This window comes from Oncorhynchus mykiss, chromosome 1 (genome assembly GCF_013265735.2).
Source record: "Oncorhynchus mykiss isolate Arlee chromosome 1, USDA_OmykA_1.1, whole genome shotgun sequence".
Taxonomy (NCBI): domain Eukaryota; kingdom Metazoa; phylum Chordata; class Actinopteri; order Salmoniformes; family Salmonidae; genus Oncorhynchus; species Oncorhynchus mykiss.
The window spans coordinates 19,865,882-19,892,948 of NC_048565.1; the positions used below are offsets into that span (position 1 = coordinate 19,865,882).

At 43.0% G+C, this 27,067-nt stretch overlaps 1 protein-coding gene across 2 annotated transcripts; it reads right to left on the reverse strand.

The window, feature by feature from the left end:
- On the reverse strand, positions 1-24,399 carry tmprss9 (transmembrane serine protease 9). Of its 2 annotated transcripts, XM_036964798.1 has the most exons (17): positions 24,243-24,399; positions 21,245-21,298; positions 20,867-21,046; positions 20,634-20,761; positions 20,461-20,528; positions 20,025-20,200; positions 19,735-19,776; positions 19,522-19,635; positions 19,247-19,412; positions 18,636-18,910; positions 18,379-18,521; positions 17,604-17,865; positions 15,837-15,950; positions 3,122-3,290; positions 1,201-1,466; positions 934-1,070; positions 1-444 (listed from the first exon to the last, which is right to left on the reverse strand). In XM_036964798.1, exons 3-17 carry the CDS (start codon positions 21,000-21,002, stop codon positions 283-285), a joined length of 2,358 nt encoding a protein of 785 aa, XP_036820693.1. In that variant the 5' UTR covers positions 21,003-21,046; positions 21,245-21,298; positions 24,243-24,399; the 3' UTR covers positions 1-282. The 2 variants fall into 2 exon arrangements, with proteins under 2 accessions (XP_036820693.1, XP_036820748.1); XM_036964853.1 differs by lacking the exon at positions 21,245-21,298 and having other exon boundaries at positions 24,243-24,397.
- Between the last annotated feature and the right edge of the window lie 2,668 nt (positions 24,400-27,067).

The following is a 27,067-nucleotide window of genomic DNA, read 5'->3' on the forward strand; positions in this document are numbered from 1 at the left end:
CCAATAAAATGAAATATATTTTTGGACCCACAAAGACTAAAATAAATACACTTCCCCATTTAATAATGTATGTTGTAGTAAAATGTCCATGGACCAGTTATCCACATTTATTGTCCAAGATTAAACTTTCAGCTGGACTCTCCAGGCAGTTTACTGGTGGCATATCTTCCTTTACCAGTAACACACATGCCAGTGGTGGCTGCAATGTAGAAAACCCATTTTGTGTCCTCAAGTATTGTATGATGTCTCTGTCAGTCTCAATTCCTTCTCTCTTCCATAGCCTCAGAAGTGCAGATAGTTGGATATCCATTCCCTGATGGCAGTGACCCGCATATAGACTCCTGGGAAAGCAGTCCGTCCGCAGCCATGTCCCCAGCTAGTTACCCCGGCAACAAACCACTGGCCAGAGAATTCACGACATGTCAAGGGGCCACCAGAATCTCCCTGCGTTTCAGAAACGGAGACCTCGGTTGACAACTTTGTTAGAGAATTGAAAATACAAGGCCATAAGTACATCCCAAATGTGCATTGGTCCTGGGAAGATGGCTTTAGAGCATAAGAACAAAAATAAGTCACCTGATTTAAATGTTTGTCACCATAAATGTACTTTTGAGAACTGACTGCGTGTGGCATTATTTTTGTTCTTTTGCTGAGTAGAGTGCTATTTGGCTAGCTAGACGCTGGATGCCTGAACCCAGGAATGCAAATCGGCTGACTTGGTTACATAAGCAGCTTAAGAGGAGACTGACTGCAGTTTTAAGGAGAAAAAAATGTAAAGATAACCATCACTTAAGTACAGCAGTGTCTTAGGATAAACAACCACTCGAAAGAGTACAGAAACATTTTAACTTGAGTTTAAATGTTTTAAAAGACTTCAGTTGCATCTAACATGGAGATAGTGTGCACTGCATTTCATGTCATTTGAGCTCTTACCAGGCATGTGTCTTTGCCCCCCTCCATGTAGCCGGCACACATCATGCTTGGGGTGAGGCTGTTGCCGTATGCCTGCTGGCAGTCTGACTGCTCAATGATGTTCACATCAGCTTTCTGGAGCAGGTTGGTCAGAGAACCTGAGACAAATGTTAACATGAGTCACATTGTCAAAGAATGACATTTCAAGATTTATACACACATCACTTATTTGAACATATGAAACATTTTATCACAACAGAATGTCTTGATATCTGATATTACTCTCACCTCCCTCCCTCATGGAGCCCCAGCCAGTAATGTAGCACTCAGTGTTCTTCAGAAAGCTGTGTACAGGAGAGGGGAGGCAAACCAACTGGATTGTGTAGGACCTGGGTGCTGGGACAGCCATCTCCAGCAGGGCCACATCATAATCCATGTTGGTACTGTTGAAGCCCGGGTGCAGTATGATTCTCTGGATGGGGATAACCAGAGCTCCCACCCCGGACCTCAGCACTGAACCCAGACTCACTGACCAGGCGACAGGGTTGGAGTTACTACGGTGATGGGATGAGGACAATGAGCTGATGATTTAACTGGCCGTTTCGGCAGGGAATAGATTTTGGAGTATGTGTAGAAGTGAATGTTCTATATACAGTTATTTATGAGGGGCACTGGAGACAGACAGACATGCACACCTTTACCCTATTCTTAAAAATTGAAGGATATGTTATGGGGAATCTTATGTCCCTCCCTGTGTAAGTAAACAATTTATGAATGATTCCTCATGAAACCCAGACAAAAAAAATCCATGATTTTGAGGATTATCATGAAATGTAATCCATAGAATAGTACTTTAGAGGAATGATTGTTGACTCATATTTGACATTTGTATCTAAAACATAATTGAGAAATCATTTATAAAAGTTGATATATTTATGACATTTTAGCCTTACTCATGTCTTACCCAGACTCATTAGTGTTTCATCTGTAGGTGCTACAAAGCAAACATTGGTGTCATGTGCTTGCTCTGTAATATGAGTCGTATTTTGATTTCAATAACTTTTTAATTTACATTAATTTATGAATATTGAAAAGACAATTTATTTGGCCATTTTTTATATTGTTGAAAGTAATATACTCTTCGGCAGAGTCAATCAACTAGATTCAGACAGTTTTTTTCTTGAGCGGATGGTCGGGGGCCGGAAACATAATTACAAATAATTTGTAGACTGCAAGAATCCCAAACAGATATAATATTTGGCTAAAACAATAATTTCAAACCTTGCTTACATGTGTATACGATCACGTCTCTCTATTATGCGTGGGAATACTTGGGAACAGATTTCCAAAATTAAAATAAATTGGAGTTGATTTCCTTGTGTTTTTAGTATTTTATGTCCAACAATGAAAAAATCTAAAATGTCTTGTTTTTGCTTAGAAAACTAGGGGGGCCAAATTCAGTCCATGGGCTGCCAGTTGGGGAACCCTGCTCTACGGGCATCTCAAAATTTCAAAAGTGGGATCCCTGCTACTTTTAGAGTTATGATTGAATTTGTAAGTGTTACCAAAAGAGTGAATGTGCAAATGGATTCAAAATGGTCACCCTCTGCTGGTGATTTGCTGGATGTGCAATGGATAAAGTAAAAGAAAGTGCTGTGATTGGATACATTCCCGACTATGCCAATTTCTCTATATACTAAAATAGGCCATAACTTTAAAACTAGCAGAGATCCCGCTCTGGAACTTTGATATGCTTGTAGAGTATATTATGTTCAACAATGTATAGAAAAATGTATCTTTATATTTGTCAATATTCATAAATGAATGGAAAGAAAAAACATTTTTGGAAATCTAAATACGACTCATATTACAGAGCAAGTGGTAAAGCTTCATATGACACCAATGTTTGCTTTGTAGCATCTATAGATTAAACATTAGGGAGTCTTAAAGGAGGCCTGGGTAAGGCCAAAATGTCATAAATATGCCAACTTTGATAAATAATTGCTATATTATCGTTTTAGATACAAATGTCAAATATATGTCAACAATTTTTCCTTGGACTAATCCTTGGATTACATTTCATGAAAATCCCCCAAATCATGGTATTTTTTGTCTGTGTTTCATGAGGAATCACTCTTCTACAGTATGTGACATTGTGAATGGTCTACAATATATGTTAGGCCCTGACAGAGAGTGATGTATTCTGTACCCTTTGAAGCAGTGGGCAGCAGTCAGGAGCCACTTAGAGTGTATGAGAGTGGCTCCACAGCGGTGTAAGCGTTGATACTGTAGGCTGCCAATCCATGGCCACTCCCCCCTCCGTGCTGTCAAGCCACCCACAATCCTCTGGGAGCCCATTGCCGGACGCATGCCACAGTCTAAGGAGAGAGAGAGTACAGGATGGTAACTTAGAACTTTAAAAGTCGTCAATGTTTTGAAGAGGGATTGTAAAATTGGGTCCATCTACATCTGCTACATACAGTGCCTTCAGAGAGTATACCCTTGACTTATTCCACATTTTGTCTTTACAGCCTGAATTCAAAATTGAATAAATGGGTTTTTTTCTCACCCATCTACACACAATACCCCATAAAGACAAAGTGAAAACATGTTTTTTGAAATTTTTGCAAATTTATTGAAAATGAAATAGAGAAATATCTAATTTACACAAGTATTCACACCCCTGAGTCAATATATGTTAGAATCACCTTTGGCAGCAATTACAGCTGTAAGTCTAAGAGCTTTGCACACCTGGATTGTACAATATTTGCACATTATTCTTCAAACAATTCTTCAAGCTCTGTCAAGTTGGTTGTTGATTATTGCTAGACAGCCATTTTCAAGTCTTGTCATAGATTTTTCAAGCTGATTTAACTCATAACTGTAACTAGGCCACTCAGGAGCATTGTCGATTTGGTAAGCAACTCCAGTGTATATTTGTCCTTGTGTTTTAGGTTATTGTCCTGCTGAAAGGTGAATGTGTCTCCCAGTGTCTGTTGGAAAGCAGACTGAGACAGGTTTTCCTCTAGGATTTTGCCTGTGCTTAGCTCTATTCCATTTATTTTTATCCTAAAAAAACTCCCTAGTCCTTGCCGATGACAAGCATACCAATAACATGATGAAGCCAACAATATGCTTGAAAATATGAAGAGTGGTACTCAATGATGTGTTGTGTTGGATTTGCCTCGAGCATAACGCTTTGTATTCAGGACATGAAGTTAATTTATTTGCCACATTTTCTGCAGTTTCACTTTAGTGCGTTATTTACATTTTAGTCATTTAGCAGATGCTCTTATCCAGAGTGACTTACAGTTAGTGCATTCTTCTTAAGATTGCTAGGTGAGACAACCATATACAGTGCCTTGCGAAAGTATTCGGCCCCCTTGAACTTTGCGACCTTTTGCCACATTTCAAGCTTCTAACATAAAGATATAAAACTGTATTTTTTTGTGAAGAATCAACAACAAGTGGGACACAATCATGAAGTGGAACGACATTTATTGGATATTTCAAACTTTTTTAACAAATCAAAAACTGAAAAATTGGGCGTGCAAAATTATTCAGCCCCCTTAAGTTAATACTTTGTAGCGACACCTTTTGCTGCGATTACAGCTGTAAGTCGCTTGGGGTATGTCTCTATCAGTTTTGCACATCGAGAGACTGAAATCTTTTCCCATTCCTCCTTGCAAAACAGCTCGAGCTCAGTGAGGTTGGATGGAGAGCATTTGTGAACAGCAGTTTTCAGTTCTTTCCACAGATTCTCGATTGGATTCAGGTCTGGACTTTGACTTGGCCATTCTAACACCAGGATATGTTTATTTTTGAACCATTCCATTGTAGATTTTGCTTTATGTTTTGGATCATTGTCTTGTTGGAAGACAAATCTCCGTCCCAGTCTCAGGTCTTCTGCAGACTCCATCAGGTTTTCTTCCAGAATGGTCCTGTATTTGGCTCCATCCATCTTCCCATCAATTTTAACCATCTTCCCTGTCCCTGCTGAATAAAAGCAGGCCCAAACCATGATGCTGCCACCACCATGTTTGACAGTGGGGATAGTGTGTTCAGCTGTGTTGCTTTTACGCCAAACATAACGTTTTGCATTGTTGCCAAAAAGTTCAATTTTGGTTTCATCTGACCAGAGCACCTTCTTCCACATGTTTGGTGTGTCTCCCAGGTGGCTTGTGGCAAACTTTAAACGACACTTTTTATGGATATCTTTAAGAAATGGCTTTCTTCTTGCCACTCTTCCATAAAGGCCAGATTTGTGCAATATACGACTGATTGTTGTCCTATGGACAGAGTCTCCCACCTCAGCTGTAGATCTCTGCAGCTCATCCAGAGTGATCATGGGCCTCTTGGCTGCATCTCTGATCAGTCTTCTCCTTGTATGAGCTGAAAGTTTAGAGGGACGGCCAGGTCTTGGTAGATTTGCAGTGGTCTGATACTCCTTCCATTTCAATATTATCGCTTGCACAGTGCTCCTTGGGATGTTTAAAGCTTGGGAAATCTTTTTGTATCCAAATCCGGCTTTAAACTTCTTCACAACAGTATCTCGGACCTGCCTGGTGTGTTCCTTGTTCTTCATGATGCTCTCTGCGCTTTTGACGGACCTCTGAGACTATCACAGTGCAGGTGCATTTATACGGAGACTTGATTACACACAGGTGGATTGTATTTATCATCATTAGTCATTTAGGTCAACATTGGATCATTCAGAGATCCTCACTGAACTTCTGGAGAGAGTTTGCTGCACTGAAAGTAAAGGGGCTGAATAATTTTGCACGCCCAATTTTTCAGTTTTTGAATTGTTAAAAAAGTTTGAAATATCCAATAAATGTCGTTCCACTTCATGATTGTGTCCCACTTGTTGTTGATTCTTCACAAAAAAATACAGTTTTATATCTTTATGTTTGAAGCCTGAAATGTGGCAAAAGGTCGCAAAGTTCAAGGGGGACGAATACTTTCGCAAGGCACTGTATCAGACATAGAAAGTACAACATTTTTAACTCAAAAATAGCTACAGTATCAGCAAAGTCAGAGCTAAGGAAGGTGTCAGGTGAGGCGGGGATGCTGTGGGATTATTTAGGATACTCTTTGAAGCGGTAGGTTTAAGAGGTTTTTCGGATGATGGGCAGGAACGCTGGTGTCTTAGCTTCAGGGGAAAGCTGTAGGAGTGGGAGGGCCAAGAGACCAGAGGTGGCAGAATAGAGTGCTCAGGTTGGAGTGTAGGGTTTGAGCATAGCCTGAAGGTAAGGAGGGGCAGTTTGTCTTGTTGCTTCGTAGGCAAGTACCATGGTCTTGTAGTGGATGCAAGTTTCGTCTGTAAGACAGTGGAGTGGGCGGAGGAGTGGTGAGACAAGGGAGAACTTGGGAAGGTTGAACACCAGTCGTGCTGCAGCATTCTCGATAAGTTGCAGGGGTTTGATGGCACAAACGAGAACCCAGCCAACAGCGAGTTGCAGTAGTCCAGACGGGTGATTACAAGTGCCTGGATTAGGACCTGCGCCGCTTCCTGTGTGTGGTAGGGTCATACTCCATGGATGTTGTAGAACATGAACCTGCAGGGGTGAGTCACTGCTTTGATGTTTGCAGAGAATGACAGGGTGTTGTCAAGGTTCTTTGCACTCTGGGAGGAGAACACTGGGGAGTTGTCAACTGTGCTGGAGAGGTCTTTGAGTGGGCAGGCCTCCCCCGAGAGGAAGAGCAACTCCAATTCATCCCAAAAGTGTTCGATGGAGTTGAGGTCAGGGTTCTGTGCAGGCCAGTCAAGCTCTTCCACACCGATCCCGACAAACCATTTCTGTATAGACCTCACTTTGTGCACAGAGGCATTGTCATGCTGAAACAGGCCTCCCCAAACTGTTGGCACAAAGTTGGAAGCACAGAATCGTCTAGAATATCATTATATGCTGTAGCGTTAAGATTTCCCTTCAATGAAACAAGGGGCCTAGGCCGAACCATGAAAAACAGCCCCAGATTATTATTCCTCCTCCACCAAACTTTACAGTTGGCACTATGCATTCGGGCAAGTAGCGTTCTCCTGGCATCCGCCAAACCCAGATTTGTCCATTGGACTGCCAGATAGTGAAGTGTAATTCATCACTCCAGAGTGTTTCCACTGCTCCAGAGTCCAATTGCGGCGTGAATTACACCACTCCAGCCAATGCTTGGCATTACGCATGGTGAACTTAGGCTTGTGTGCAGCTGCTCAGCCATGATAACCCATTTCAAGAAGCTCCCGACAAACATTTACTGGGCTGAGGCTGCTTCCAGGAGCAGTTTGGAACTCGGTAGTGAGTGTTGCAAGCGAGGAGAGACAATTATTACGCAATACGCGCTTCAACACTTGGTGGTCCCATTTTGTGAGATTGTGTGTCTTACCACTTCACGGCTGAGCCGTTGTTGCTCTTAGATGTTGCCACTTCACAATAACAGCACTTACAGTTGACCAGGGCAGCTTTAGCAGGGCAGTCCACATAGTTTTGTATATATAGTGTATTAAGTTACTCCGCGACAACCATGGCATTTCTCTTAAAAAATTATTTCACTGTGACCTGCTGCTGACTGTCAGGCAGTGAGGCAGTCTGTTGCTGAGTGAGTGAGTGGTGGAAAGGGCTGGAGGGGTGTGTGTGTTGAGAGAGCACTGCAGCAGGCAGCTTAGTCCACTATTGGCTGAGCCACTTGAGTGAGAGGAGCAAGAGCAGCACTCGCGCATGTCATGACAACTTTTTACTAGTGTTAGGCAGGCTATGCACACTGAACAAAAATATAAACGCAACATGTAAAGTGCTGGTTCCATGTTTCATGAGCTGAAATAAAAGATACCAGAAATGTTTCATCCGCACAAAAAGTGTATTTCTCTCAAATTATGTGCACATATTTGTTTACATCCTTGTTAGTGAGCATTTCTCCTTTGCCAAGATAATCCATCTACCTGAGGTGTGGCATATCAAGAAGCTGATTAAACAGCATGATCATTACACAAGTGCACCTTGTGCTAGGGACAATAAAATACCACTTTAAAATGTGCAGCTTTGTCACACAACACAATGCCACAGATGTCTCAAGTTTTGAGGGAGCGTGCAATTGGCATGCTGACTGCAGGAATGTCCACCAGAACTGTTGCGAGAAAATGTAATGTTAATTTCTCTACCATAAGCCGACTCCAACATAGTTTTAGAGAATTTGGTAGTACATCCAGCCGGGTTCACAACCGCAGACCACGTGTATGGCGTTGTTTGGGCAAGCGGTTTGCTGATGTAAATGTTGTGAACTTAGTGCCCCATGGTGGCGGTGGTGTTATGGACAAGCATAAGCTACAAACAATTTTAGAGATCCTGTGGCCCATTGTGAGGCACATTTCTTTAAAGGTATCTGTGACCAACAGATGCACATCTCTATTCCCAGTCATGTTTTATTCATAGATTAGGGCCTAATGAATTTATTTCAATTGACTGATTTCCTCATCTGAACTGTAACTAAGTAAAATCTTTGAAATTGTTGCATGTTGCGTTAACATTTTATATTTTTTTGTTCACTATATTTTTGTTCAGTATAGATTGTCATTATGCAGACGCCTATTTTTTCCAACCCTTTCCCATAAAACATATTAACACGCTAGAACTGATGCACATCAAATAAATAAATGAGCCAAAGGACTGGAAAACGACTTTGTGGGAACTAGAGCGCATTACATAACTTGACACTGAGGTGGTTTAAACTCCATTCTAATGTCGACTTCTCTTAAAGAAAACGGTATCAAGCGAAGTGTTTTACGCATGCTCATCAGTTCTTGGGTATCGGGGGCTGCGCGATTGGAAATCTGAAATGGAAGTTATGAAAATCCCTCGCCTGGTTCTTTTAATGGGGAAAAGTCCTCAATGCAACTGACATTTGCCTCTGTTCGCCATCAATTAATGTATATACCAGGCTAACATTTGATAAAATAAATATGTGGAAATAACGATATCACTGGAGTCATTGCAAATCAATTTGTGCCAATTTGTAGCCTTGTGTTATTATGCAATTATTAATGGCCATGTTTAATTCATTCAATCGGAAGTTATCAAAGCTCTATCGCAATTGCCGATCAGTTGTGAGAACGCATTACATTGACCGTAAAGGTACACAGATTAGGCTACAAGTAAAACATATGTAAAATAAAAACTCTAGCTGTTGTTGACAAGCATATTCAGTTCATATACATATTATTCATATTTAATTCAGTGACTGAAATTATGACCCCATCCTCAGTAGCCTATTCCAGCAGGCTATTGGGAAACGCAAGCACTTCTTACCTCGAAATCGCTTCCCTATTCATGTTGATTGAATTAGTCTCAAAATTATAATAATAATAATAAATCTCTAGTCTTTCTGTTTTTCATAAATGACATTCAATTCCCAAAAGGCTGGGAACGGAATAGTGCCCCTCTGTCTCAGCATGTGTAGCATATCTATCTGTTGCTGTTTGGTCAGAAAGAGTGTGACATTGCTTCCACCATTAGCATTGAATACAAGGGAAGTCATTTGGCCTACTTTGATAAAAAAAAAAGTATATATACATAAAATAATAGCCAATCAGCGTTGAGCTAAATTGAGCGAGCTGAACTGTGAATGGTCCTGGTGCACCCCAAAAAAAGTGTAAAGGGAAGCCAGTTTGGATTTGGCTTCAGACCAATCACATTACAGGTCAAATGTCATTATTGACAGAAAAAAAACTTTTATTGTTGGATCTCGTTGTGTTGTCATCCTCCGGTGGCTAGCTAGCTAAAATGGTCCCTTTCCTAAATTAGCCATGGATGGAGATAGTGATTTGGACTTGCGGTTTTACTTAATTCTCCGTGCTGGCCCCTAACCTGAGAGGGTGGGAGTTCGACATCTAACTAGATGTAGTATGCTAATGTTAACTAGATGGCCTGGCGTATAGTTGCCCATAAAAGGATGTAAGGCTAGCGAGCAAGTATTTAAGCCAGGTAGCCTAGGACAACAAAAACTAAAAGTATGTACTGTATGACAGAGTCATAGACTGTTTAGGCAACATGAAAGGGGAGGATGGCATTGGGTTTCACTACTAGTACTGTAGGGTGAGTCGCACGCACGCACGCACGCACGCACGCACGCACGCACGCACGCACACACACACACACACACACCGAGAGAGAGACATCAGTACCATGGACAGCCACATCATATTTAGCTTACGTTGATTGGACTAAATCATTTTTGGTATCTAAGTATCACTACGCATAGGTGATTAGATGATGTTGAAATGGTTCTGGAACAGTGGAGACAGCTCTAGTTTTCTTTGCGACTTGAGGTAACTCTCCATGGTTCTATATCAATAGTTGTTTTGTAGTACAAAAAATGTTGGAAACATTACCTTGCTTGACATTGCTATAGGTCCTGTAACTGTTTCTTACATTCAATATGTTTTGTGGACTTCACCGGACAGATGCTGCTCTCCGGTTTTGTAATGAAATAAATATATGGTTGAATTTATTCTGCCACTGGGTCTTCATATTGTCTCGGCCTTAGGCCTATATATCACGGTGTCAAGGAATATGAACTAACAGGTTATAGAGAAAACAATGTAGTTATCATAACACATAGGTTGTAATATGACATTTTTCTCTCGATTGGCTTCCCCGGTGATTTTACCCATGCACCGCTACTGTGAACTATGCCTATTGAAATTACAATTCAATCTCTCAAATGGGCCATTTATAACGGTTTGTAGTCTTAACGTCTGGCACATAATAATGGCACAATTGCTAGAAAATAGCCCAACATTCAGTTTTTAAGTGTTTCTTGCTCAGAGAATTTGAGATCATCTGTCCAACTTTTTTCTATAGATATGCACATGCGCAAAGGGGATTTATTTAACATTTTAAACCGGGTTAGAGCCCTGATTGCTGACTGGCTGAAAGCCGTGGTATATCGGACCATATACCATGGGTATGACAAAAAAATATATTTTTTATTATGTTGGTAGCCAGTATATAATAACAATAAGACACCCCGGGGGTTTGTGGTATATGGCCAATATACCACGGCTAATGGCTGTATCCAGGCATTCCGCATGACGTCATGCTTAAGAACAGCCCTCAGCCATGGTATATTGGCCATATTCAGTCCATCCATCTTGCGACATATTTAATTATTTTATTACGTCATAGCTCGCAATAATTATTATTTTGATCAACCGAATTTTGCTTCCGTTGTTACAAGTTACATTGATATTCCTTCTTCTTGTCTTGATAACGTTTTGGAAAAGGGGTTTATTGTATAAATGTGGAAAGTTTTCAGGCCTTTTGGGCAGGTTTTGAGTGGTCATTGGGCCCGGAATTATATCTAGACCTGGAAACCCTGCCTGGTTGGAGCAGCCTGCCAGGTAGGATGCAATCCAAGAGTGTGCAGAGCCTGAGACACCTAGCCCTGAGAGGGTGGAGAGGAGGATTTGATGGTCCATGGTGTCAAAGGCAGCGGTTAGATCTAGGAGGATGAGAACAGAGGATAGACATTTAGCTTTGGCAGTGACACAGAGAAGAGCAGAAGCCTGACTGGTTAGGGTCAAGAAGATTGTTATGGGAGAGATAGCGAGAAAGTTGGTCAGAGACAGCACACTCAAGTGTTTTGGAAAGCAAATAAAGGGATACCGGTCTGTAGTTTTTGATGTCAGAGGAGTCAAGTGTTGGTATCTTGAAGAGGGTAGCGAGTCAGGTTATTTTAAGTCAGAGTGGACGCAGCCAGTGGTCAGGGATGAGTTTATGAGGGAGGTCTCCAGAGATGGTCTAGAGAAGGGAGGAGAGGATGGGGTTGAGAGGGCAGGTTGTCGCGCGGCTGGACCTCACAAGTCACAGGATTTCATCTAGAGAGAGGGGAGAAAGAGGTCAAGGCGTAGGGTAGTTCGGTGTGAGTGGGACCAGTGGCTGAGTGAATGAAAGTGGTTGACAAAGTCGTCCACAGAGAAGGAGGAGGGAGGGGAGGGCGTGGAAGATTAAGGAGTTTCAGTAGCTTGACATATAGAGTGATAGAATGTGGCTTTAGCAGCAGATACAGAGGAAGAGAAGGTTGAGTGAGGGAGTGGAAGGATGATAGGTCCTCCAGAAGTTTAGTTTTCCTCAATTTTCACTGTTCTGTAAGCTCGCAATTAGTCACTCTGCCATGGAGCAGGAAGGGATGGCTGAGCCGGTCTGGAGGAAAGAGGGATAGTGCAAGTCATAGGATGCGGAAAGAGAGGAGAGTAGGGTTGAAGAGGCAGAATCAGGAGACAGGAGGGAAAAGGATTCAGCAGAACGGAGAGATGATAGGATAGAAGGGGGGAGAGTAGTGGGAGAAAGAGCGGAGTGACTAGGATTGGAGGACAGGAAGACAGAAAAGGAAATAAAGTAGTGATCAGAGACCTGGGGGCGAACGGCATGAAGATGAGGTTTAGCATATTGCCTGCCTTGTGATTGTGAGGAGACTAGGAAAAGGTGAAGTCAAAAGGGGCAAGGAGGGTAAAGAGAGAGCTGGAAAGAAATTAATCGAAGACAGACATCAGAAGGTTGAAGTACTAAGAGCGGTGAGCCATCGCCAGGAAATTAGCTTATCAAGGTGTCAAGCTCATTGAGGGAACCTCAAAGAGAACTTTCTAAGGGCACCTGGTGGGCGATAGATGACAACAATGTTAAGCTTTAGTGGACAAGTGACATGACAGCATTGAATTCAAATGAGGAGATGGACAGATGAGAGGCAGGAAAGAGAATATCTCCACTTAGGAGAAATTAGTAGCCCTGTGCCACCACCGCGACGACCAAATGCTCTCAGACTTTGAGAGAAAACGTTGTCAGATGAAGCCAGAGCAGCTGGAGTAACAGTGTTCTCTGGGGTGATCCATGTCTTATCGGGGCCAAAAAGTCAAGGGACTGAAGGGCAGCATAGGCTGAGATTAACTCAACGTTCTTGACTGCAGATTGGCAGTTCCAAACGCTGCCAGAGACCAGGAATTCCACATGGGTTGTACGCGTGGGTACATGGGTTGTACACTAAATTAGAAAGGTTGCAGCCAAGGGGTGGGGAGCGTCTGTAAAGCCTACAGGAAGAGAAGCGAACTGGGATAGAAAACACACACATAGTTGCCAAAGCTACAAAAGAGCAAAATTAGATTATTTGAAAATAACTAGGTAAGATACTCAAGTGAGAGAGTGGTGTGGAGCCTTCCTTTCTTTCCTTCCTCAAATAACACTGCAGAACTCGGCTGAACTGTCTTTGACTCGGCAATGGTCTTAGTTTGTGATGAGGCTGCCGCTGAAAAGACCACCGCTGAGAAAACAGGGGAGACTGAAGTACTAATATGAATTGCTAATTGCCTTGCAAAGGTGAAGAGCACACCTCCTGGTACTAATTGCTGATTGCCTAGGAAAGGAGAAACCGATGCTTTGGATGTCGAAGTGGTGGCTTTCCTGTCCCAATGTTCTGCCCTGGAGCTTAAGCTGCATCCTTGTGTCTTCTTCTCCTACCGCCTCAATGCCACGGAGAGGAACTACAATGTGCTGAATCGGGAGCTTCTCGCTGTGAAGATGACATTGGAGCAATGGAAGCACTGGCTGGAAGGGGCGGAACATCCGTTCATTGTGTGGACCGACCACAAAAACCTGGAGTATCTCTGCACCGCCAAGCACCTCAACTCCAGGCAAGCGAGATGGGCCCTGCTGTTTACCCGGTTCAACATTTCCCTCTCTTACCGGCCGGGGTCTAAGAACGTCAAGCCGGATGCCCTGTCTCGCCTCTATGGCCCCACAGTTACCGCCCCGGAGCCCGAGACCATCCTTCCCACCTCATGCCTGCTGACGGCACTCAGCTGGGGTATAGGGAAACAGATCCGGGAGGCGCAGTGGTCCTAGCCCTGGACGGGGACCCAGATAACCGGATGTTTGTGCCTGACGCTGTCCGCTCTGCAGTCCTGGAGTGGGCCCATTCCTCCAAGCTTGCCTGCCACCCGGGCTCCCGTCAGACCCTGGCCTTCCTGTGACAATGCTTTTGGTGGCCTACTATGGTTCCTGATGAAAACTCCTCGGCAAGCTCCGGCTGGTCTTCTGCAACCACTGCCCGTCCCTCACCGTCCCTGGTCCCACATATCCCTGGATTTCGTCATGCCCCCCCCCCCCGTCTAAGGGCAACACTGCCATCCTGACTGTGGTTGCCCGGGTTTCCCAAAGCCGCCCACTTCATTCATCCCCTCAAACTACCCTTGGCCAAGGAGACGGCCTAGCTCATGTTGCAGCATGTCTTCCTGATCCATGCACTGCCGGTGGACATGGTTTCCGACCGGCGCGAGCCAACAAGGACTGCGCTGCCTGGTATCCGCCAACCCCACCACCTGGAGCTAGCAGCTTGTGTGGGTGGAATATGACCTCAACACCCTTCCTTGCTCTTCCACGAGGCTATCGCCATTTGAGTGTTCCCTGGTGTAGCAGTCCCCGCTCTTCCCCAAGCAGGGATGAGGTCGGCATACCTTCTGCTCAGATGTTTGTCCGCCGCTGTCGTCGTACCTGGAGGAGAGCCCGGTCGGCCCTCCTCAAGACCACCTCCAGGTATCGACGACAAGCGGATCGCCATCGGACCCTGTTTCCCCGGTATCGTCTCGGCAGAAGATATGGCTAAATCCAGGCTATCCACTTGGGATCTGCCCCACCGCGTGGAATTCCGCAAATTCTCCCCCCGGTTTATCGGCACGTTTCCCATCTCTAAAATGATTAACCCCTCTGCTGTTCTTCTGTTGCCCCGTACCCTTCGTATACACCCCACGTTTCATGTGTCCCGAGTTAAACCCATGTCACACAGCCCTTTGTCTCCTGTTTCCAGGCCCACCCCTCTCCCTCGTCTCATCAACGGCCAACCGGCATAAACGGTGAGGTGTCTCCTGAAGGTTCGACCTCGGAGCAGGGGTTTCCAGTACCTGGTTGACAGGGAGGGTTATGGCCCGGAGGAGAAGTCCTGGCTCCCCTCCAGGGCCTCATCGCGGATTTCCAATGCCGACACCCTGGTCAACCAGGTATGCACCCAGGAAGGAAACCAGGTGGAGCCCCTGGGGGGGCTGTTTCGTCGTGCCTACCAGCGGTTTTCCCTTTGTTCCTGTCTCTTGATTGTTCCTGTTTTCTAGTTTTGACCTTTTCTGTCTGCCCTGAGCCTGCCTGCTGTCCTGTACCTTTGCCCCACCTATCTGGATTATTGACCCCTGCCTGCCTTTGAACTGTCTTTGCCTGCCCCTGTTGGATTATTAAACTGTTGTTAATTCAATGTTGTCTGCATCTGGGTCTTACATTGAAACGTGATACTAAATATAGAATGAAGCACACTGAGATAGCGCCTAAGAAGCTGGTTATATACTCAGAAAAGAGGTGATGCATGTTTGGAATATTTTTTTTCTATACAGGCTTACTACTTTTCACTCTGTCATTTAGGTTAGTATTGTTGAGTAACTACAATGTTGTTGATCCATCCTCAGTTTTCTCTTATGACAGCCATTGAACTTTGTAACTGTTTTAAAGTCACCATTGGCCTCACGGTGAAATCCAATAGGTGCCCTTATGCGAGGCTTTAGAAAACCTTTCAAATCTGTGTTTGAAATTCACTGCTCGACAGATAATTGTATGTGTGGGGTCATTCAAAATCATGTTAAACACTATTATTGCACATTTTTACTCCTAAACTAATATTTCATTCATTTGTAAACATTTCTTAAAACATAATTCCACTTTGACATTATCGGGTATTGTGTGTAGGTCAGTGCCCCAAAGATTAAATTGAATCAATTTTAAATTCAGGCTGTAACACAACAAAACTTGGAAAAAGTCAAAGGGTGTGAATAGTTTCTGAAGGTATTGTATGTTGACAACTGAGACAGTTGTACAGTTTGTGAGACAGGCCAGCGATGAACTCACCACAGTTCTTCTCATCAGCCTCGTTAGAGCAGTCAATGACACCATCACACTCAGGGTTCATTTTGCTGACACACTCCCCAGCCCTGCACTTGAAGTTCTCACTACAGTTCACACCTGCCAAAAAAACACAATGATTAGTTACAGTGCATTCGGAAAGTACTCAGACCCCTTCGCTTTTTCCACATTTTGTTACGTTACAGCCTTATTCTAAAAATCTCATCAATCTACACACAATACCCCATTATGACAAAGCGAAAACTGGGTTTTAGATATTTTTGCACATTTATTAAAATAAAAAAACATACCTTATTTACATAAGTATTCAGACACTTTGCTATGAGACTGAAAATTGAGCTCAGGTGCATCCTGTTTCCATTGATCATCCTTGAGATGTTTCTACAACTTAATTGGAGTCCACCTGTGGTAAATTCAAATGATTGGACATGATTTAGAAAAAAACACATCTGTCTATATAAGGTCCCACAGTTGACAGTGCACGTCAGAGCAAAAACTAAGACATGAGGTCGAAGGAATTCCAAGACAGTATTGTGTCTAGGCACAGATCTGGGGAAGGGTACCAAAACATTTCTGCAGCATTGATGGTCCGCAAGAACACAGTGGCCTCCAAAAATTCTTAAATGGAAGAAGTTTGGAACCACCAAGACTCTTCCTAGAGCTGGCCACCTGGCCAAACTGAGCAATCGGGAGAGAAGGGTCTTGGTCAGGAAGGTGATGGTCATCTGACAGTGCTCCAGGGTTCCTCTGTAGACATGGGAGAATCTTCCAGAAGGACAACCATCTCTGCAGCACTCCACCAATCAGGCCTTCATGGTAGAATGTCCAGACGGAAACCACTTTTCAGTAAAAGGCACATGACAGCCCGCTTGGAGTTTGCCAAAAGGCACCCAAAGGACTCTCAGATCATGAGAAACAAGATTTTCTGGTCTGATGAAACAAAGATTGAACTCTTGTCCTGAATGCCAAGCGTCACATCTGGAGGAAATCTGGCACCATCCCTACGGTGAAGCATGGTGATGGCAGCATCATGCTGTGGGGATGTTTTTCAGCAGAAGGAACTGGGAGACTAGTCAGGATCAAGGGAATGATGAACGGAGCAAAGTACTGAGAGATGCTTGATGAAAACTTGCTCCAGAGCGCTCAGGACCTCTGACTGGGACGAAGGTTCACCTACCAACAGGATAACCTCCCTAAGCACACAGCAAGGACAACGCAGGATTGGCTTCGGGACAAGTCTCTGAATGTCCTTGAGTGGCCCAGCCAGAGCTCGGACTTGAACCCGTTCAAACATCTCTGGACAGACCTGATAATAGCTGTGCAGCGACGCTCCCCATCCAACCTGACAATTCTTGAGAGGATCTGCAGAGAAGAATGGGAGAAATGGGAGAAACTCCCCAAATACAGGTGTGCCAAGCTTATAGCGTTATACCCAAGAAGACTCAAGGATGTAATCGCTGCCAAAGCTGCCTGAACAAAATACTGTTTAAAGGGTCTGAATACTTATGTAAATTTGATATTTCAATTGTTGTTGTTGTTTTTTAGCAGAAATTGTCAAAAAAAAAATGTTTTGCTTTGTCATTATGGGGTATTGTGTGAAAATTGATGAGGGGGAACAGAACAATTTAAATAATTTTAGAATAAGTTCGTAACTTTACAAAATGTTTTAAAAGTCAAGGGGTCTGAAAATTTTTCCGAATAATCAAACATCAACTACCTAAAATGTCTCTATAACCTTGCTTCCAAAATTACCATGCAGGAGTGGGGCTGCTACCATTGTCTTGGAAATAGGACTGACTGTTGGTGTCGTAACTGGCACCATTGGCGGGGTGTGGGCAGGGTAGTGGACCATGCCAGGGTTGGTATGGCTGAGGATCCAGTTGCGTAGCCTGGTGACGCGGGAATAGACCCCTGGCCTGTTGATCTGAGCACAGCCCACGCCCCAGCTCACCACCCCAGCGAGGAAGAACCGCCCTGGGGCCTCCTCACACACCAATGGCCCTCCAGAGTCACCCTGATAGTGATTTAATATAAAATCAGGGAATTTAATAAGCATGTCAACATGCCATAATCCCAGACCACTATTTGTAGGACAGCCCTAAGGGTCAATGTGTTATTTGAACTCTAAGTACACATTCCACACAACAATAATATAAAAAAAGGACATGTATTTTGTATGTATTATAGTATTATAAACTGGGTGGGTCGAGCCCTGAATTCTAATTGGCTGAAAGCCGTGAGTATACCACGGGTATGTAAAAAAAAATGTTTTTACTGTTCTAATTACGTTGGTAACTAGTTTATAATAGCAATAAGGCATCTTGGGGGTTTGTGGTATATGGCCAATGTACCACGGCTAAGGGCTGTGTCCAGGCACTCCACGTTGCGTTGTGCATAACAACAGCCCTTAGCCATGGTGTATATATATTGGCCTTTTTACTTAAATAGAGCCACCCTGTAGGGGAACCAAAAATGTCAAAGTCTCCAAGCGGATAGCTTTTCAGGCTCATCGCTCTCTCTTTCTCACCTGACAGGAGTCGACCTTCCCTTGTAGGAAGCCAGCACACATCATGTTGTCGGTCACAGAGCCTCTGTAAACGGACGACTTGTTGCAGACCTTTGAATCAATGATATTAACCACTGCCTTCTGTAGAGATGGTGGCGTATCAACTACACAGCACAACAGAGAGCAGGGTCAGTGAGCACCACAATACAAAGGGTAACTTGCAAAGGTGTGACTTTAGTTATGCTGTGGTTGTAAAAACAAATTCAAAGTTAACTCACAGGAATGCTGGTTGAGAGCCCCCCAGCCTGACACCACACAGTTCCGGCCTGGGCTGAAGACATGGGAGGAGGAGGGCAGACAGACAGGCTGAATGTAGGGGCTGAAGGTGAGGGGGGTCTCTAGCTCCAGCATGGTCACATCGTTGTCAGTGGTCATAGGGTTGTAGTCTGGGGACACAAACACAGACTTGATGTTCACAGAGATGGCTTCTGACTCTTCTCCACTCACCAGGCTGGCTCCTACCAGGGCTGTCCATTCTTTTGGGTCATTGTCCCTGTAGGGAGTTGGAAAAGAGAGGTCAATTCACTCAACTTCAAACTGACCCAATCACTCCTCACTTCTCAACGTTGATAGCCTATGTGTGGCAAGTCTATTGACAGATGCAAGGGGTTGTCACTAGTTACCACAGCCACAAAGAAACCCCACGTATTTCTACAATGTCTCTTCTTAAAATGAGATTTTGAACATAGCCTTAACCCTAACCACACTGCTAACTTTATGCCTTACCCTAACCTTAAATTAAGACCACATTTTTACGCTAAATCCAATTTTGACTTTGTGGCTGTGCTATCTAGTGAAAACCGGTGCATGGTGTAGTGTAGTAACCTACTTCTCGAAGCAGTGAGCAGCAGTGACAAGCCAATGGCTGTTGATGATGGAGGCTCCACAGTTGTGTCTGCCATGCAGCCTCAGACTGACCTGCCAGGGCAGCTCCCCAGGACGTGCATCCACTCCACCCACTATTCTACTGCCCATGGCCGGGCGTGTCCCACAGGCTGGGGACAACAGCAGTCAGTTACTATATTGTGAAAATTGTATGTTTTAGTGTTTCTGTCTGTCCTGACTATCTCTCTCTGTCTGTCAGTCATAGGTTAGAGCACTTACAGCAGTACGCTTCATCAGAGCCGTCGGCACAGTCCGGGATGAAATCACACTCGGCATTGACCTTGGTGACACACTCCCCATTGTCACAGGTAAAAGTGTTGTCAGGACAGCTGGCTGAGGAGAGACAGTATCATATGGTCAGATGGAAAAACCTGACCTGCGGTGCCCTGACTTTTCTAGAGCAATCAATATCAGAGTAGAATAGAAACTCACCCATATCGTCTCCAATGTTATAGAATGACTTCCCACTGGCCCCTGGGGAGTGAACACGAAAATAAAAGACTGGATGAGGAAGAAAGCATGACATAATATGTAACTATACACTTAAATGATAGTTGTGAACTATGCATTATCTATACCCCCTCTTTTTCAACATCTCTTGATCTGTTTTGGTCAAAACATTGTAACTACAATCAGGATATATGTTAGTCAGGGTGTTTGAGTGTGAGTGGGATTTTCTATCATACATCATAACTATCGGACAAAAAAAGATGACATAGTACCCAGTAAAACAATAGTGTTGATCTCTCCAAACTCAGGCACTTTTATGGACTTCCCATGAAACAGGGCGTTCAGTCCTACCCTCAAAAGGTCCTGAATAAAGTTATCAGAGTACTGCTGGACCTTGGCCACGCTGAAGACCAGTCGATATGTGGCCATCACATTGCCATTGATGTTACTGGAATAAATGGAAACATCAAAGTAAACAAACATAAAAGGTTCTAAAACACTTGTTTACTATCATTTCATATAAGTATGTGCGGTCCTCTGTAGCTCAGTTGGTAGAGCATAGCGCTTACAACGCCAGGATAGTAGGCTTGATTCCCGGGACTGCCCATACGTAAAATGTATGCATGCACGTAAGTTTCTTTCGATAAAAGCATCTGCTAAATGGCATATGTTATTATTCAGTGTAACATTCATTATCTTTGAACTTACCCATAGGTAACAATATTACAGTCGATATAGTGATGTGCTATTGATGAGGCAATGAAAATATTCTTGATCTGCAAGTGGATTGAAAGATTGGAACTATTTATTAATAAAATCATTGAAATGTGAACGTGTGACATGAAATCAGGCCCCAGGATCTCAGTGCAGTCAGCTCTTACCTTAGTCTTTAGAGTAGAAGTGAGCACTATAGAGAATGCAGAGCTTTCATCTTGCAGGTCAGGACCATACTTGAGACCCTTCAACTCTACCGTCTCCATGAAGTAATGCTCCTCTTCCACCAAGTATGCTGTTGATGTCAGAGAGGATCAAACATCTGTATGCAATTGATTATTACTACTCAAATAGCCGATACATTATCTGTAATAAGCATTATGTAAGTTACATGACTCACCAACCAACAAGCCCACAAAGACGCTGATGAATAAGACTAGGATAAAAGCCAGGGTGATGTTCCTACAGCAGACAGAGTTGGGGGGAGTAGGAGCGGGCTCCCCTGGGGGCCACTCATGATCCTTCTTTAACTCCATGTTGGCTTCAAAGCAACCTTACCTCATACAGAGCATTCCAGTATCTGCACATAGAATGGAATACTCAGTCAGTCAAAGATTGGGAAATGCATTGTAATCTTTCCTTTTTTTGGCAAACCTTGTAAATGTAACCCTGTAGTAGTAGCCTACTCTACGTAAAGCATATCAAACCCCGTTTAACAGAAAGTTATAAAGAATAATGGCAAGATGGGTATGAAATTTAAGGGCAATTTTCTTTTCACCTTTATTTAACCAGGTAGGCCAGTTGAGAACAAGTTCTCAATTACAACTGCAACCTGGCCAAGATAAAGCAAAGCAGTGTGACAAAAAAACAACACAGAGTTACAGATAGGATAAACAAAAGTACAGTCAATAACACAATAGAAAAATATATATACAGTGTGTGCAAATGGAGTAAGGAGGTAAGGCAATAAATAGGCCATAGTGGCGAAGTAATTACAATTTAGCAAATTAACTCTGAAGTTATAGATGATGATGTGCAAGTAGAAATACTGGTGTGCAAAAGAGCAAAAAAGTAAATAAAAACAATATGGCGATGAGGTAGGTAGTTGGGTGTGCTATTTACAGATGGGCTGTGTACAGCTGCAACAATCGGTAAGCTGCTCAGATAGCTGATGCTTAAAGTTAGTGAGGGAGATATGTCTCCAACTTCAGAGATTTCTGCAATTCGTTCCGGTCATTGGCAGCAGAGAACTGAAAGGAAAGGCGGCCAAAGGAGGTGTTGGCTTTGGGGATGACCAGTGAAATATACCTGCTGGAGCGCGTGCTACGGGTGGGCGTTGCTATGGTGACCAGTGAGCCGAGATAAGGCGGAGCTTTAGCTAGCAAAGATTTAGGGTAATGGAATATACTGTAGGGCTACTGGTCGAAATTCTTTATCCGGCAATGATACTACAACTTGTGGTGATATTTAGTTACATGAGATATCTATTTTTGACCAGAGGATATTTACATTGCATAACTCTGTTAATTATGGCTCTCGTGGGGAGAAAGGGCTGGTCTCCGATCCAATGTTATTCCATTAGTTGAAATACACCACCCTGGAGCAATGGAACTAAATATTCCATTTAACTAGGCCATTGAAATTTTTAAACCAGGTTTCCATCCATCCTTTGTATGCGAGTAAAGTACACAGTAAGATAAAACAAATGTAATGACAGGCCTGATGGCAAAATAAAATGTTTCGGTAAACGTTACAAATGTCACAAAACCAAAAACGCTAGACAAGGTGGGTGGGATCTTTTTGTGTCTGTAAAATGAATTATACTAGAAATTTCAGCGGAACCATTTTATGCACAAAAATGTATATAAGAACCATAATATTGAAGAGAACTTGTAGTTAAACGCTGGCTGGCTGGTTGACCAGGCTGTGCGATGAGATGTTGTGTGGAGCTCCCACTACGACTCGGGAAAGCATGCAGTTTTTTAGGCTACAAATTAAATACATTATGAACTCCACAGGGTGGTGTAAGTGCAAGGTGATGAGCTTGATGCGCCGTTCCAATAAATATCGAGGGTCTTATTCTGGTGACATGATTTTCGGACACAACCCATTTGACAAATAAAAATAATCTCGCTCTTTTGTTCATATTAGCCCCCATAATCTCATCATGTAGGCTATGCGTGCACTCTAGCCAACAGCGCACAGATAGCACTTTTGTGTGCGAAAACGTTCAGTTGAGTTGAAAATGCGATGGAAACCCATGTAACTTTTTTATTTTTTTTATTCGGTACATGGGAATTTAACCGCAAAGGTATTTTTATGTGCACTACATCCTCACGCACAGATTTATCTGCAACATTTGAACCCATTTGATGGAAGCACATCTCTCGTGGGAAAATGCGCATATTGTTTTCTTGCGGATGTTAGAATAGTCTCATGAAAATCTGTTGCAAATTGGATGGAAACCTAGCTACTAACCACGTTTACATCCACAGTTTTTATGCGAGTAAAGTTATACCTTATTTTAAACAATAAAAACAGCTGTGATGGAAACAGGAAGTTTGGGTATAATTTTGTAAATGCCAACAGATCATTTGTTAGTTCGACATGGTGGGATATTTTGTGTTGGTAAAATTAATAATGCGATAAATGACGGTGGAAAAGTCTTTATGCGCAAATATTGATATAATAACCATCAAATCTAAGTAAACTTCAAGCGATGATATGATGTGTGGCCCTCCCACAATGACTAGAAACTATGCATTTTATTAGGCTACAGATGTATTAAATTATGATGAACTTCCCAGGGTGGTGAAAACTGCAAGGTGATTTTGATGCTCCTTTCCAATAAATATCGAGGGTCTTATTCTGGTGACATGGTCAATGCTTGACTGCCATTTGACAAATACAAATATTCTCGCTGTTATCCTTAATCTCATCATGTCTAGCCTACTACATGCATTGTATCTGCAGGCCTGCACACTCCAATACCAGAGTAAGCACATTTGCTATTAAACTCAACCGTTTTTGTGACAAAACTATCGGTAAAGTTGAAAATGCGATAGAAACACATTGAACTTTAGGTTTTTATTGGGTACATGAAAATGTTAACAAAAAAGTAAATGTTGTGTGCACTAAATCACGACGCACTGATTTTTATCCTCAACAAGTCCATTTGGTGGAAACACCAATGGTGAGAAATTCACATAGGATATTTTCTTTATGCGGATTTTAGAATAATCGCATGAAAATCTGTCAGCAATTGGATGAAAACCTATCTACTAATGCAAAGAAAGCTAGCAATTTACTATAAGTAAACAAGCACAATATCACTAGACATTGGTATTATTAATAAAAGTGGAGGTGAAATAAAACTATACATATTTAGTAGGCTATACTTAGGTGTTTATGATTTTCATCTAAGTTTCTCATTTGATGGCTTCAATTTGGCCGATTTCGAAATTTACGCTCATCCGTCAAAAGCGCATCGGAGTAATGGATCGCCCTAAGGACTGGATAGGCCAAATAAAAAGCATTATAAATAGGAGAAGTAGTCTGTTGTTTGAAGTCCATGTAAGAAAAACAAATGCTGAGTCTACACGCCACCAATGGCATTGTGAGATGAGCAGCCTAAACTAGTTGAATGTAATTTTAGAAACCCTAAGCGCCACTTTTACGCATAAAGTTATGTCGAGCAATTCGACACGACAGGTGCTAGCACTCATTAGTAACTGCTTACAGTAAAAAGTAAAACGATTTAAAGTATGCCAACTCACCTGTCCCGTCTCCAATGTCCGACACTGACGATCACAGTATCCTTTTCAGAAGATGAGTCGGGACAGACAAAAGATCCATGGAGACTAAATACATCGGAAACAGGTCCAGTATTTGTTCAACCTGCCAGTGGGCGTGAAGGCGCTAGAATCACCTTGTGTTCATATCCTTCCCTTCACAAATCCTCTGAGTCCCCCCTCCCACCAACCCTGATCCCACCTAGAGCCTTAAAAAAGGGTTTGGCTACATCCCGGTTTACATAGGCTTCATTGTACAAATGATGTGACCTAACAGTATTATATGTGTAAAAATCCACAGGTAAATCAAAACAAAGGGTGCTCCCTAGTATTCATCATGGAATTACTTGAAATGTTGTGACATTTATTTTGAGCTAAAAAAGGTGAATTTCATAGGAGTTGAATGTCAAATCAAAAAAAGTTTTGATTGGATATACACTATATAAACAAAAGTATGTGGACACTCCTTCAAATTATTTGATTCGGCTATTAAAGCCACACCCATTGATGAAAGGTGTATAAAATCGAGCACACAGCCATGCAATCTCCATAGACAAACATTGGCAGTAGAATGGCCTTACTGAAGAGCTCAGTGACTTTCAACGTGGCAACGTCATAGGATGCCACCTTTCCAACAAGTCAATTCATACAATGTCTGCCCTACTAGAGCTTCCCCGTTCAACTGTAAGTGCTGTTATTTTAAAGTGGAAACGTCTAGGAGCAACAACGGCTAAGCCGCAAAGTGGTAGGCCACACAAGCTCACAGACCGCCAAGTGCAGAAGCACATAATGTGTAAAAATCATCTGTTTTCGGTTGCAACACTCACTACCGAGTTTCAAACTGCCTCTGGAAGCAACATCAGCACAATAACTGTTTTTCGGGAGCTTCATGAAATTGGTTTCCATGGCCGAGCATCCGCACACAAGTCTAAGACCACCATGCGCAATGCCAAGCGTCGGCTGGAGTGGTGTAAAGCTCACCGCCATTGGACTCTGAATCACGCTTCACCATCTGGCAGTCGATGGACGAATTTGGGTTTGGCGGATGCTAAGAGAACACTACCTCCCTGAATGCATAGTGCCAACTGTAAAGTTTGGTGGAGGAGGAATAATGGTCTGGGGCTCTTTTTTATGGTTTGGGCTAGGCCCGTTAAGGTGAAGGGAAATAAGCTACAGCATACAATGACATTCTAGACGGTTCTCTGCTTTCAACTTTGTGGCAACAGTTTGGGGAAGGCCTTTTCCTGTTTCAGCATGACAATGCCTTGTGCACAAAGCGAGGTCCATACAGAAATGCTTTGTCAAGATCGGTGTGGAAGAACTTCACTGGCCTGCACAGAGCCCTGACCTCAACCCCCTCGAACACCTTTGGGATGAATTGGAACGCCGACTGTGAGCTAGGCCTAATCGGCCAACATCAGTGACCAACCTCACTAATGCTCTTGTGGCTGAATGGAAGCAAGTCTCCGCAGCAATGTTCCAACATCTAGTGGAAAACCTTCCCAGAAGAGTGGAGGCTGTTATAGCAGCCACGGGGGGAAGAACTCAATATTAATGCCCATGATTTTGAAATGAGATGTTTTTGACGAGCAGGTGTTCACTTACCCTTTGTCATGTAGTGTCTAAATATTTGTGTTCATGTAGGCTATTATACTGAACAAAAATATAAACGCAACATGCAACAATTTCAAAGAATTTACTGAGTTACAGTTCATATAAGAAATCCATCAATTGAAATATATTCATTAGGCCCTAATCTATGGATTTCACATGATTGGGCAGGGGTTGCAGCCATGGGTGGACGTGGGAGGGCATAGGCCCACGCACTTGGGAGCCATGTCCAGCCAATCAGAATGAGTTTTCCCCCACAAAAGGGCTTTATTACAGGCAGAAATACCAACACTTTACATGTTGCGTTTATATTTTTTGTTCAGTATACATCATTACCTTATCTCCTGACATAGTAAAACACTTCAAGATGGAGGGGAGAGTCCTAGAATTCTTTTAACTTTTGGCTCGATGCCTTGGGCTCACTGCTCTTGGCAGATCTTTACTTATCTTACCAGGACTGCAGTCTCTCTAGCCAACTTCGCTTATCAGTTCTAGTTACATGGTGCATTTAGACCACATCCACTGTGCCACTCACGCAGTACACTATTTAGGATGAAAATAAAGTGGCATTACATTTTGATCTATCTACAGATAAATAATTGCCAGTAGCTGGTTTAAATGTAAATGCTTTCAAGAGTCAACAGTGTTTCCCCTATATTCATTTCGCAGCCATGCACCGCTTAAGACCCCAGGAAGACCCGAGCCGCCCACAAGCGTCTCTTTGTTTGTGCCCGCAAGCTTGAGTAGCCCCCTACAGCAGCTAAGAATTACAGCCCGCTGATCACAATCAACAAGCCTCCCTTCCTGCAGGATGAAAAGAGCCGTTCAGCCCCTCTAACTTAGCTATAAATGTGACACTATAGCCAGCAAGCTACCAACCCTCCACAATGTTCTTTTTACAGTGGTTGCGGTTCCGGATTTTCTGGAACCCATATTTTTTTTACTAAACATTTCTACATATGTGCAGGATCATCTGCGCACTTCCCCCTCCAAGTTTCAGCTGCTGCTCAGTGTTCACTCACTCTGTGACACCGCTGCTGCTTGTACATGAAGAACTACACTACCGGTCAAAAGTTTTAGAACACCTACTCTTTCAAGGGTTTTTCTTTATTTTTACTATTTTATACATTGTAGAATAATAGTGAAGACATCAAAACTATGAAATAACATATATGGAATCATGTAGTAACCAAAAATGT